The 13380-nt window shown below is 38.0% G+C and overlaps 1 protein-coding gene across 11 annotated transcripts in view; it reads right to left on the minus strand.

Moving 5' to 3' along the window:
• Kalrn (kalirin RhoGEF kinase) overlaps window positions 1–13380 on the minus strand; it is a 733834-nt gene that overhangs the window by 231450 nt on the left and 489004 nt on the right. For all 11 annotated transcript variants that reach the window (XM_023702250.1, XM_023702249.1, XM_023702247.1 and 8 more), the window contains exons 24-25: window positions 9138–9204; window positions 8532–8641 (exon numbers count right to left, since the gene is read on the minus strand). In XM_023702250.1, coding sequence (XP_023558018.1) covers window positions 8532–8641; window positions 9138–9204 — 177 coding nt within the window. The remainder of the gene's footprint in view (window positions 1–8531; window positions 8642–9137; window positions 9205–13380) is intronic.

Here is a 13380-nt window from a genome sequence, read left to right on the forward strand (position 1 = left end):
TAGGAAAAGGTAAACCAAACGACAGTTTTAACCGTAGTCATCACTAGCTAATTTCCACTGGTTCCTGGATGTCACTTTCCTTGCCTCTCATTACCAAGTACTGTACACATTAAGGAACTGAAGTTGTAAGAGGGTCTTCTAAAGTTTCACTTTCACCAATTTTTTTTTTTTGAGACAGGATCTCATTATATAGTTCAGAGTGGCCTTGAACTCACTATGTACCCCAGGCTGGCATCAAATTTGTTGTGATCCTCCTCCCTCAGCCTCCCAAGTGCTGGGATTACAGGTGTGGCTTTCTTTATCCTTAAATAACAACTTTGTAGGGTTGTGAGGATTTAATTAATCCACATAGTAAAGGACTCAGTTCACACAGTAGGTACTAAAGAGTAGTTCTTCAGGATCACTGCTTCTCATTCTTAACAAATTCAGATTTTTTTTTTTGTTGTTGTTTGTTTGTTTTTGTTTTCTTTGGGTACCTGGGATCGAACTCAGGATCTCCTGCTTGCCAGGTAGGCACTTGTGCTGCTGAGCTATCTCCCCAGTCTCAGATGATTCTTCTTCTTTTTTTTTCTTTTTTGGTAGAACCGGGGATTGAACTCAGGCCCTTGCGCTTGCCAGGAAAGCGCTTATTCTACTGAGCCATCTCCCCGGCTGCTCAGATGCTTCTTACTAAACATACACATTTCATACTCTTAAGAGTCTTATCCTTAGAAGATTTTCTCCACCAAGCCCCTACAGGGTTGGTTTAAAACACCTACAGAAAGTTGCCTTCTCTTGACATATCCTAGGAAAGTCTTGCTTAGATGATATGTAAAAGTTAGATTAAAATTAGGGAAATGCTGGGCTGAGCTGGTGTCTTTGTTTTGACTACAGGACTTACCAAATTTTATATACAACATAGTGAGGTACATTGTAAATCTCTAGAAAGCATATGCAGTGCTTCTCAAATATTTTATGAAGGGGGGCCTGCCCCTTAGCTCAGTTCTTTAAGTGGCTGCTTCAACAAAGCAGTCAGGCTCAGGTTGCTGTGGTTCGATCCCCACAACTCAAGCCAGCCAAACCTGCCCTGAAGGCATTTAGAGCAAAAAAAAAAAAATTATGAATACATCACTTCTAAGTGTACTAAGAGTATCCCTTTGTTACAAGGGCCATTCTTAGGAAACCCTATTTAATGCTCAGCATATCTGGCTATTCACTGCCCTCTGGGGTTAGGATTTGAGCATCTGCATTGTCTAGAAAAGTTTCCTAGGTGATTCTAACAAATTCAGTCTACAGATCTATTTGGGGGCAACTGTTTTAGATTCCAGCATGCTTCCAGTTGGTAAATCATCAATTCCATAACTAAATTTGGGGGTGGCAGTGAGGGTCTCAGTACTAGAAGTATATAGCTTGTGGTAGGCATGCCAATTCAGAATTTTGAGGAAGATATGTACTACCACCTCAACATCATAGCTGCAGATAAGTATTAAACTCTATTTGCCTTCTTAACTTGATGCTTAAGAAGAAGATAATTTATGTAAGCCTGAACAATATCATTCCATGTCTATCAACAAGACATGATGAGTTTAAATTAAACCACAATAGCTCACAACATTCCCACAGATAATGAAATATTGCTATTAGCTGCTCTGTAACAATACCTTGACCCTCACCATTTCAATAACTACACATTATAAACAGTGGAAAACAAGTAGTTCAAGTTTTTGTGTGAATGTCTTGAATTCTTTCAGAAATGAAAAAAATCTTTTAAAGAAATGTCAAGATTTAAGCAATGTATCAGTCTATTATTTGTAATATATTATGTAGTTACTTTATGAGGAAAATGCTTTTCTGTGGCTTTGTATAGAATCTTGCAAAATGAGATCTGTAGTATTTATTATAGAAATCTTTCTGAGTTTTGTCATGGAGCACTACAGAGATGTACCATGCCAAAGGTACTTTGAGGCATTCTGCTATTCTTCCCAAGAGTAAATTTGGTTTATAGTTTCCATGCTTTCCGGGAAGTGCATCCTTCATGGAAGGGCTCCCAACCTGGCCCTAAAAACAGATTTTTACCTCGAGGAGGTATCAGTATCTGCAGAACAATAGCAGTTTGGTGACCTTGGGTGTAAGTGTGTATATGCTGTGGGAATGTTGGGAGTGGTGTGACAAGGAAAGATGAAGAGACATGGCAAGAAGTTAAAAGAAACATGAAGCGCCCTCAACAGAAAATTAAAGTGGGGAAGCGTGAAGAGAGGGATGTCAAGCTCATTTACATGTGAAGAGTCCAGTGTTGCCTCTGGATTAAAGCTGGGTTATATTACTGCCTTTAAACCAGTAGGACTAGAGATTATAGTAAAGAACCCATTAATGGCCAGACAGATCCAGAGCCTGGAGGGTACAAGGTCCTAGATTGCAAGATTAAAAAGTAGCTTGAATAGATATTGAACTAATGGAGAGTCAAGAGCACTAAGTAGAAGGTGCTGGATCATTCATGGAACAAATCTAACACAGTTTGATCACCTAGGCTGGGCTATGGGAATCTCTTGGCCCTGTTCTTTCACTTACATTAGAAACTTTGGTCTGGGTTACAGATGAGGCGGGAGGTCAGCCAGGGCCAGATTACCACTCTGTACCCCTGACCAGCCTCCAGCCTCAGGCAGCAATTTTAACCCTGCTGAACTGCTACTTTACTTATCCAACAGGTCTTATCCAACTTTATTTTGTGTAATATGTATGATCAGATGAATACAAAGTTATGTGCATATGTACATATCAAATTTAATGTTAATATAAAATAAAAATATAAATCTCACATGTAATGTTATTCACACCCATTAAGGTGCTGTTTGGCAAGGAGATATGAATGCTAAAATTAGCGTGTACAACTAAAATTAACAATTACTCTGAAAAACTCAAATCAAATGTTTAAATTTCATCTTTATTTGGGTATTCTCCAATATCTATAATTATCTGTAATGTTGACAGCTTACTAAATGCACAAACAATCCTAACAAGACCACAGTTACAGACCAAAGACTGTATAAGGTCCACAGTTATATCCCTTAGAGTGTGAGGCTGGGCCCCAAGGAAAATGACCACAGGTCTTTCCCTTCCTGTGAACTTAACATCTCACTGTCAGCTGGACTCTTTGGCAGTGTTACTCATTAGTTTGTGCAGGTCACAAACATTTGTAATGTTTTGTAACATTTGTAACATTTGTAACATTTGCTCCTGTTTCTACACATCAAAGGATAGAACTACCAGATTATCTACCAGAAATTATACCTAGCAATTCTAAGATTTTTCAAAAAAAGAGATAAAATTAATACCAAAGGCATTTGGAAGAAGCAGAGAAAATGCACATTTTAATCAAGGGTATATGTGAACAGGCAGTGTGAGGCAGCTGGCAGTTGTCCCTGCACTGGGCCATGAGTTGCAGGGCCATTTTCTTACCACCTGGTGGAGTCTTTGCCTTATTTGGCTGTGGGTCAACCCTTTGTGTTTCAAGAGATAGTAAAACCAATTTATGGAAGCAATTGGCATTAAAAAGGAGTAAGAGGAGAAGAAAAAGAAGAGAAAGACTATAACCTAACTCAGAATCTTACATAGTGAGGATGCTGTTTTGCAAAATTTAAATTTCTCTATTATACATAGTATATAAGCATGCATGTATCAGAATATTGTACATAATCTTTTTCTTTGGTCATGATAAAACCTATCTGGAGATCTCACCTTGATCATTCTCTTGACTGTGTGAGGATGTTAGTTAGCCTCAGGGAGGCTGCTGCTCTTCCTCTCCCCATTCCTGCGCTCTCTTCACTGCTCCCTTCCTCATTCTCCCTTCTAGCTTGCCTGCCTGCTCACAGTGGCTGGCTCTGTCCCTTTCCTCACCTCCCCTTCTTCTCCCCCTTATTACCCGTCCACTTCACTGTTTTCTCTCACATTTTCTTTGGGTATTTTGTCCTCTGTTTCTCATCCTCCGTCTCAGAGACACTTAAGAGACAAGTCATACCTTAACTTTGAAGTAAGAAAGGGTCCCTTCTTTCCCCCAAGACCCAGGCTTGATAAGAGTTACACTCCCAAATTCCTCTCTTGTTCAAACTTTCCTCTGGCATCAAGGAAACCATCTCTGCTAAAAGCCTTTCTTGCTCCTCTGACTGAGGCCATTTCTTTGGTTCTGTGCCTCACCTGCTGCCTTCTCACAGGTATCCTTTTCTTGGAACTCAGAGGGTAGAATTTGGATTCGACTCATTAGTGGGTACCAGCTTCATCTCCAAAGTGTCAAAGATCTGGCCCCAAAAAAAAACTCTGGGAAGATGACCCAAATGTAGTTCTGGTTCAGCTCCTCACACCTCTCATGCCCCTGCCAAGCTTCTAACTATGCCCACAGGAGGGTGCACATGTAAGAGTATCTAGCCTTGGTTGATGGTTTCCAACCTACTTTTTTAATCCTTGGTGAAAAACAGATTTATTTCAGTACATTATTATAGGGGCACTGGATTTACTGATATATAAGAAATAGGAACGTTCCACAAATATTTATTTGAGGATTAATTGTATCTGCCTATAGTGAGCCTATACTTGGCTACCACATTCCAATTTCTATGGAATAGGAGGAGACAGAACTGAAGTGAGAGGCCAGTCTTCTGGAATTGAGTGCCTGATCTCTAGGGGATGTGAGACTACACTTTGGGCAAGGCACTGGCTGGTTCTTGGGTCCCAGCCTCCTTCTCTGTAAGGGACAGGGTTGTACTAGATCGTTAAGATGACCCTCTCAACCCGCAGCCCTTTAAGCAGAGATGTTATAAAAATGTTATTGTCCAGATTCATGTACCATCATTTCTCCCAATAACTAAAAAAGGAAGAAGTAAATATCAGATTTCAATGAACATTTTAAAAAGAGTGTTCTTACCAAGCAGGAATGTCTAATAATGAAGCAAAGCTGGTAACAAGTAAGTTTTTGAATTACAAGTTGTAAGTTAGGCCAAGCATTCTTATTTGGATGATTTATTTATGGTATATACTCTTTTGTCTAATTGTTCCAGGAAGGCTTACAAAATGTAATGTGTGTAAGTCTTGTGTAGATAAACACATTTCATGATCTTTTTATTTAGTTCTCAAGGAAAAGACTAGTGCAAAATGGAGGGAGAAGGAAAAACTAAGTATATTCCACTTCATCCTCCAATTGGGGTAAAGCCATTCTTGTGGGAATTAAATTCTACATAGTTAATTGTTCTTTTGGTGTGTAGGAATTTCTCCATTCTTGAGGCATATCATATACACCGGGATATGCCCTGCCACCCACACATACTAATCTTGTCAGTTTTCAAAGTGACACCATTTTAGATGGAGCAATACTGACTAGCTGAGATATGAAATGTATTTGCCATATAACCCTGGGCCCAGGTACTCACTTTCTAGTGGCTCAGGCAATTAGTTAGCATGAAGTTAATTTCAATCTTCCCTTTTAAAACTTTCAATTTCTCCTTCCTATCATCCCTTTCTCACTCACTCTGCAGTACAGACAGATACATAGAGTTAAAAAGAACTCTGGTATTTTCAGGTTAAAAGATGACTAAGAGAAATACTGTATTCCTGAAGGGCAGTTGCATGGTCCTTCAAAAAAGTAGTTCTCAAGAAATTCCATTGCTTTGCTGGTCTAGGATTTGGTGGTGATGAGGGGAAAAGTTATGCCTAAGGTTTTGTTCTCTTTTTGGACTTTCAAAACAAAAGAATGAATGTGACTTGAACAGCACTAACTGCAAGTCAGCAAAATGAAATTTTAGTTTTAGCTCATTCATCCATCCATTCATCTACCTAACAAATACTGTGAATGCTATGTGACAAGTACTAGACTGTACAAAGATACAGCCCCTTAAGGAGTTAATAGTCCTTATATTTTCTAAGTTTGGTTAACAGCATTTTATCTACTACTTATTACAGATTTATAGAAGTGTTATGTCTTCTCCATTAATCATAATGGCTTAGGTAGAAAATATACATTGAGTGTCATAAAGCCTTAGTTCCCATATAATGTAGGAAATTAATTTACAGCTGTATATCCTTGGATGTTCTCTTGAATTGTGAATGAATGATTCAGGGTTATTACTACTATCAATTATCATTTTGCCCTGGGGCCGGGGAGATAGCTCAGTAGAATAAGCGCTTGCCTGGCAAGCGCAAGCACATGAGTTCAATCCCCGGTTCCGGAAAAAAAAAAAAAAAATTATGTTACCCTGCAATATAGCAGCTGTGTTAGACCCTATGGTGAGATACAGGGTGCTCTGCAACAATACTAAACAGCCTTTCAGCATTATGATTGTCATTGCTGTTTTACTGCTTTTTTACCATTTACCTGCCTTCTTTCTTGAGAGGTCTTACTATATGTTGCTTGCCTAACTTCTTCAAGTTCTTCCTCCTTATAGTATTTATTCCTTCTAAATTGTTATGGAAACTATATAATCAAGAGATAAAGTGGCTTATAGTAAGGATATAAAGTTATCTCAATGAAAAGATGAAATTTTAATCTTGGTGGCATGTCTTTTGGTTGTTCAAGGGCTGGATTTAGTTTCTTCTTGCTCCTCTGTAATGTGATAAATAGATAATATATACTTGGGAGCTGTGTTCTTGGTATTTACATTTATTGTTCTATTTAGAGATTCAGCTTAATTTGACTTTTAGAGGATTTCTTAGAACTGTATTTGCAAATCATAGGTAGACTTTCAGCTATCTAAAGACCACAGGACTGCTTACCATGACTTATTAAAGTGATACCGTGAAGCGAGAATAAAAGGCATACCTGTGTTAGATAATTTGGCTTAACTGTTTAATTTCTGAATGGATATTCTTTCTCCTTATAAACTGACTTGGCAAAAGTGGGGTTCATAGGACATGCATACTGTGAACCTGAGACTTCCATATTTAGTCAATTTGGGAAGCATCTGGGGAAAGTGAGATTTGTTGACTGAATCCAGAGGCCATAAGGCAGACAAGAGTTAACAGGACTCACCATTTGTCAGCCTGATGTCTTTTATGACATCCTGAGGGTCATGGGAGGATACTGAACTGGGCTCAGATGATGGAATTTGGAATTGATGATCAATAATGGATTTATTGGAATCTTATTAATAATAGGCATGACATAGAATATTTCTGTTTGGAGACTGCCAGACAGATCAGATCAGGAGTATTAAAGTTTATGGTTTTTTAAAAAGACTTATTAATATCTAGACAGTCAGAAGGGTCTTCTCTCTTACAGTTTACTACTCCAATAATTTGACAGGGTTATTATGTCACAGAAGTTGCATATTTTATCTTTATTCAAATTGATGCATTGATAAGGATTAAGCATCAGAAGGCAAATGACTTTCTTATTTAGATCTTTAGAACCCAGGATCCTCTTACACCCAGCACTTACTGTATATTAGTCATTCTTATTTAGCACAGAGTCATACTTCATTTTCACCTTCTAGTGGTTGTCCAATATGACTATCCAAATGTAAATTTACTAAAATTAAATAAAATTAAGAATTCAGTTTGTCAGCAGCACAAACAAGTTCAGTAACACCCATATATAATGGCTTATGTGTCGGATAATATTAATACACAGTATTTCCAACCCTGGAGAAACCCCACTGTCCTAGTCTGCTTTGGTGAGGGGTAGCTCTCCTCCTGTACACATTGTCTCCTCATGAACCCTTGCAGCCAGGTAGTCTATCTCCAGCCTCTCTGTCAGCCCAAGAAGCCCCTGTACTATTCAACTTACCCTTCTCTGCAGCAGGTTCCGGAGAGACCAAGGACTTCATGCTAATACTCTTCCTATAAATTTCTCTCTACTTATGTTTTAGAAACTGTTATTTCTATTGGTTAGTTATGTAACTAATTTCATTCATGGTTTTGCTGACTCTCTATGAACAAGTATGTTTTGTATGTGTGGAAAAGACCTTAATCAGGATAGAAGTTGAAAAAAAGAGCTGCAAGTTTTCAGGCCTGTAATTCTACTTATTTCAACAAAAATGTTGATGGAGTCTCTCCAGTATAAGTTGCAAATAAATATGCTGTACTAAATATTCTGATTATTTTGTTGTTGAAGGTAGGATAATAGGATAGTTTGGGGTGGAGGAAATATTTAGGTTGAAAAAAAACTTCAGAGGAATTTGAAAGCCAAGTTCCACAACAAGATGGATACTCATGGTGAATTCTAATGTCAGAAATACCCATAGGTTTCACGAGGAAAAGCTATTTTGTTTCTTCAAATCTCAATAATCATTTTGATTGAGCAGATGAGTATGCTGCCTACTAAGCATTTGAAGATAACTGGGAAGGGATACTGCTGAACACTTGATTTTACTTTCCACTAGGAACTTTGAACAGTTGCAGAAAATGAGTAAGAAAGAAGTCTGACAGCAACTAACTTAGACAACTGACCAGGTAAGACTATACCAAGTGAGATGTAAGGTTCATCAAATGCTATGGATCCATCTGTTGGGGACCTCTGTTGCCTGGTATTTATGGCCTGAAGTGAGATCTGCTGGCTGTGACCAACCTACTTGTTATGAAAATCGTAGATCTCCTGGATATTGCCAAAGATGATATGCTCTTTATTAAGGATCCCAGGGGGGATCTCCTCCACACCACTGGTCATTTCCCATAGGTAAGTCTGTAAGATAGTAATAGATTCATTACTGACAAGTATGCCAACAGAAATTCAGACAAACAAAGAATCCCTAGACCTGGGGACAACACTCAGATAAGCAATACATGCAGAGTTTAACAAATGTAAAATCCTGAATGTTAGGAAGTGCACCATTACCTCTTGTATTTATCAAGTGTACATGGATTCGAATGGGGGAAGTGGGGTGAAGATTTTCAATTTACTCTGTGTGTCATGGTTTTTATTTTTGAATTGAAATGCCTTACACACTTTTTTTTCTGGGTCTAGCTCCAGTCTGAGAAAACTATAGACTTTTTTTTCAAAAGCACTTGAAACTTCCATGTAATTACTGTTGATTCTGGGAGAAAGATTTCCTCTGGTTGGCTTTTTGAATTTTTTAAATCTCTATGAAAAGAACAAGCGCTCTGAACTCTCAAAGACTTGACAATGATGAGGATGCCATCTTCTAATAGAGCTGTGAACTCATAACTGCAAGACTTACCTCCAAACACTCATGTAAGTCTCTTACATAAGCTTTCTCAGTCTGGAGAAGTTCAGCCATAATGAATCTAGAGGAAAACAAATATGCTTTTAGTTTTAGAAAGTGCCTCCCTTCCTTTAAACTTTACTTCCCTACTCCAGCATCTATGACATTCTCAAATGTTCTATTTTACCAACAAACTCCTTCCTTCTGCTATGAGTCACTTTTACCCTCAGTACTTGCTCTGTATCTCTTAGCAAATGCACCCAGCCAGTTCCACAATCTGCTTTCAGAACTCAATTCTAGCGCACTGTGATTTTGCATTGATATGGATGTGCCCTCCATTGCATTTGTATATATACATGTGAGCACAAGATACAGGCTCATTCACATCTGGTTCAACAAGTAGATAGCTTGACTCTCAGCTTTCCACATCTGCCTTAGGGCTCCCAGAACAAATTCTATTCAAGGAGTTTGTAGATTTATATCAAAAGTTTTTTTTAATGATTATAAATATTTTATTTCATTAGAATACAAGGGGTAATCAAAATATACAGTGAATGTTTAAAATTTTATTTATTTATTTTTGGTTTTTCGGGACAGAATCTCACGATATAGCCCAGGTTGGTCTCAAACTCCCAGTGATCTCTTTTGTGTGTGTGTGTGTGTGTGTGTGTGTGTGTGTGTGCAGGGTCTCACTATGCAAACTTGTAGTGATCATCCTGTTTTCAGCCTCCCCAGTGCTGGGATTACAGGCATGTGCCACCACGCCTAGACTCCATGGCCAGTTCATTACACCTGGGGGCAGGGCTAGAGTGGCATCAAAACAGTTTTCAATGCAATAAACTAACCCAGGTTTCAAGGCCAGGCAGAGATGCCCAACTCACCACTGAGATCAGGGATTAGCAATTCTTTTGCAAGCATCCAGGAAGAAAGCATTTATTAGCCATTCAGTCCTTATTATAACCTTTCAACATTGCTGCTACACCATGAAATGAACCACAGGATGTGTTTTAAAAAAAATGACTGTGTTCCAACAAAACTATGTAAGGACACTAAACTTTGAATTTTATCTATGTATTCTTTTCATTATTTTCTCTATCAATTTGATATGTATAAAATTATTTCTATATAAAAGAGGTGGTAAATTAAATCTGACCTCTGGGCCACTATTTGCTGATGACCTTTGACATAGATTATTCTATTAAATATTTAGACATTATTTATAGTGGGATGCCTTTGTGTAAAAACTGACATGACAAACCTGAACCTCCAAGCATAAGTTAGCAATGTTAAGTGACTGCTTTTCAGTTTACCATACAGAGAATTTGTTTACGGTGAGTTTTTCCTTCCTCCTAGGTCCCCTAAATAACACAACAGCCTTGAGTAGCTATTAAACTTATGAGGTATAGCTTCATTGTACTGTATCTACCTTATTTTTCCTCCATAAATTTTTATTACAAATGGTACTTACTAGCACGCATATGATCTAATTTGGTATAAACTCTATACTTACATATTTACCTTACATTTTCTGTAACAGCTTTTTCATGTAGTTCATTATGAGAACTCCTATTTCCAGATGTCCTATCACATGAAACTTTTGAAAATCAATGTCCCTAAAATGCCCTCTTCTGGATAATTCACAAGAAATATTACATGAACAGCATCTTTTCCTGGACCTTTACGTTGATAGGATTTTTCTTAAAACATAACATTGTCCTAGCAGTGATCTTTCTGTTAAAATTAAAGGACTGAGTTTAAAATTTTCTTTTTGTGGAATTAGTCACTCTCTTTCTATTCTTGCTCGATTGGTAGAGTGCAAGGTACACGAATTTTGAAGTCAGACACAGGAACTGAATTATGGCTGTCATTTACAAGTAGACTGCTTCCTTGGCCTCAGACTCCTTAGTTTGTAAAATGGCTGATCACAGGATTGCTGCAAGGGTTACAGAAGATCACTCAAACAAAGGGCCTGGTATAAGGGGTTCTTGGGCAATGGTAATTAGATCTATAGATTACTATGAAAGTAGGAAAGAAGGAAAGGGAGAAGAAACGTAAGATGATGGGCTTTGAGAAACTGTCTCTGGTTTCACTGTCTTGGGTTTTTGGGCATTGTTCTTTTTCTTCTCTCTGCTTCTTGAGATTTTTACCTGTCTTTCTTCTTATCTCCACTACTCCATGCTTAATTCTGTTTTATTTTCCACCCATCCTTTATTCTCTTCTATCTATTTCGTTGGCTGGAAAGAACTCAGAAGGAAGATTTGGTTTCCATTTCCCTTTCCCATAATGGGTTGAACTGTATATCAGTTCCCCAGAATTGATATGCTGAAGTTCTAACCCTCAGTAACTCAGGCTTTGACCTTATTTGGAAACAGTCATTACAGTGTTATAGCACAGTGGTCCCAATTAACATGACTGATGCCCTTATAAAAAGGCATCTATCTTCAGGAAGATTCTCAGGTGGACATGAAAACAGCCTGCTGAGGTCTGAGAAAAGAGTCCGGAACATATCCTTCCCTCAGCCCTCAGAAAGGAGCCAACCCTACCAATGCTTGGCTTCCACAATGGCAGACATACGTTTCTGTTGTGTAGGTCACTCAGCTTGTCGTACTTTGTTATGAGGCCCTAAGAAGCTAACATGCTTACTGCATCAAATAAGCTCTGAATTCACAAGCCTGCTTTAGTTTCTTCTGCTCCAGAGAAGCTATGATCCTAATTCATTTTGATAATCTACAGAGAACTACTTAATCATAGGACATATTATCTTTATCTATTATTGCTCAGAGTCTGTCAAAATATGCTTTATAAAGTCCTCCAGAGAGCTCTGTATATGTGTGACTTTGTAATCCCAACCTGAAGAAAGCAGAGTGCCCAAACTGATATGGTTCATTCTTTCTACAACCTAGTGCCCTGTAATTCTTGATTAGCATGGACTGTTGGAAAGCAACTACATACCAAGCAACCAACCAAAGAAAGCAAAATGTATTTCGCCTACCTGGAATCAAGATTTTTCTGAGACTGGAACTGAAATATTGTCTTCCCTCAGCATCCTTAGGGGATTGGGTCCAGCACCCCCATGGATACCATGGGTGCTCAGCTCCTTGTATATATAATATGGCACAGTATTTGCATATAACCTATGCACATTCTCCTATATGCTTTAAATTACTTGCAGATTACTTGTGGTATATAAGACAATGTAAGTGCTTTTACATTGTAATAGCTCTTTACTGTTTAGGGAATAATGACAAGTGAGAAAAATTACATAAAATTATTTCCTGAATATTTCTGACCCTCATTTGACTGAGTCATAGGAGTCAGGACTCATAAATGTGGAGAGCTGATCATACTTAGAGAGCAGAGGCTCTAGTGACAGATTGGTTCCAGTTCTCTTAAATAGATTCTGGTCCCTATCTATTATTCTTGAGAAACATAGAATTCAATTCATAAAATTCTCAGACTTCAGATTTTTCCAAAATGTTTGACTCTCAGCATCCTAAACCCCTTCTTGTGGATTCTCCTCAGCCTGAGCTCCTTATGGCTCCTGTCCATCTGAGAATAAACTTACAAGTTTTACATCTGAGCTCTATAATTTTCTCACTGGGCCACTTTCTAGATATAGCTTCTTTTTCTTTTAAAAATCGTGTTATTCACCAGGCAAACATTATGAAATTGAATACCTATATTAAGTCAAAGGAGGGATTATCTGATGCTAGAATATCTCCCAAAGTGTGTGTTACTCTCTTTTGGCCCAACAGTGTATTCCTTTAAGTAAGAAAGTTGGTTCTGTGGTGCTCATTTGTTAATATTTGGATAACTTCTTGTTCTTTATAAAAAGTTTGAGCTTCCACATGTAATTACATAGTACATTTTTTTGAACACCTATCACATCTTCATTACTCTCTTCATTGGTTCATATAAGATAGTATAAAAATATGCCTTTCCTCACAGAGTTTATAATTAAATTACAGAGACATACTCAGGAGTCCACCAAACAAGTAATGTGTGAGTCAGTGTAGGCAAACATTGTAGAAGTTCAGAATGAAAAATGCAATACCAGCAGAGGTTGTAGACAAGAGATTCGTGAAGTTGTAGATATGGGCTGGAATTTCAATAATCAATAGGCTCTGAAGTGGGGCAAAAGCCACACCAGAAAAAAAAAAAAAGGAAGAGAAGGAAAAGAACAAAGAAGAGAGCTCTAGGCCAAGAATATTACATGAACAGCTGAGCGTAATTTATTTTTGGACATGAAAGGAATCTG

The sequence above is a fragment of the Octodon degus genome, unplaced genomic scaffold, assembly GCF_000260255.1.
Source record: "Octodon degus isolate 3935 unplaced genomic scaffold, OctDeg1.0 scaffold00147, whole genome shotgun sequence".
Classification (NCBI taxonomy): Eukaryota; Metazoa; Chordata; class Mammalia; order Rodentia; family Octodontidae; genus Octodon; species Octodon degus.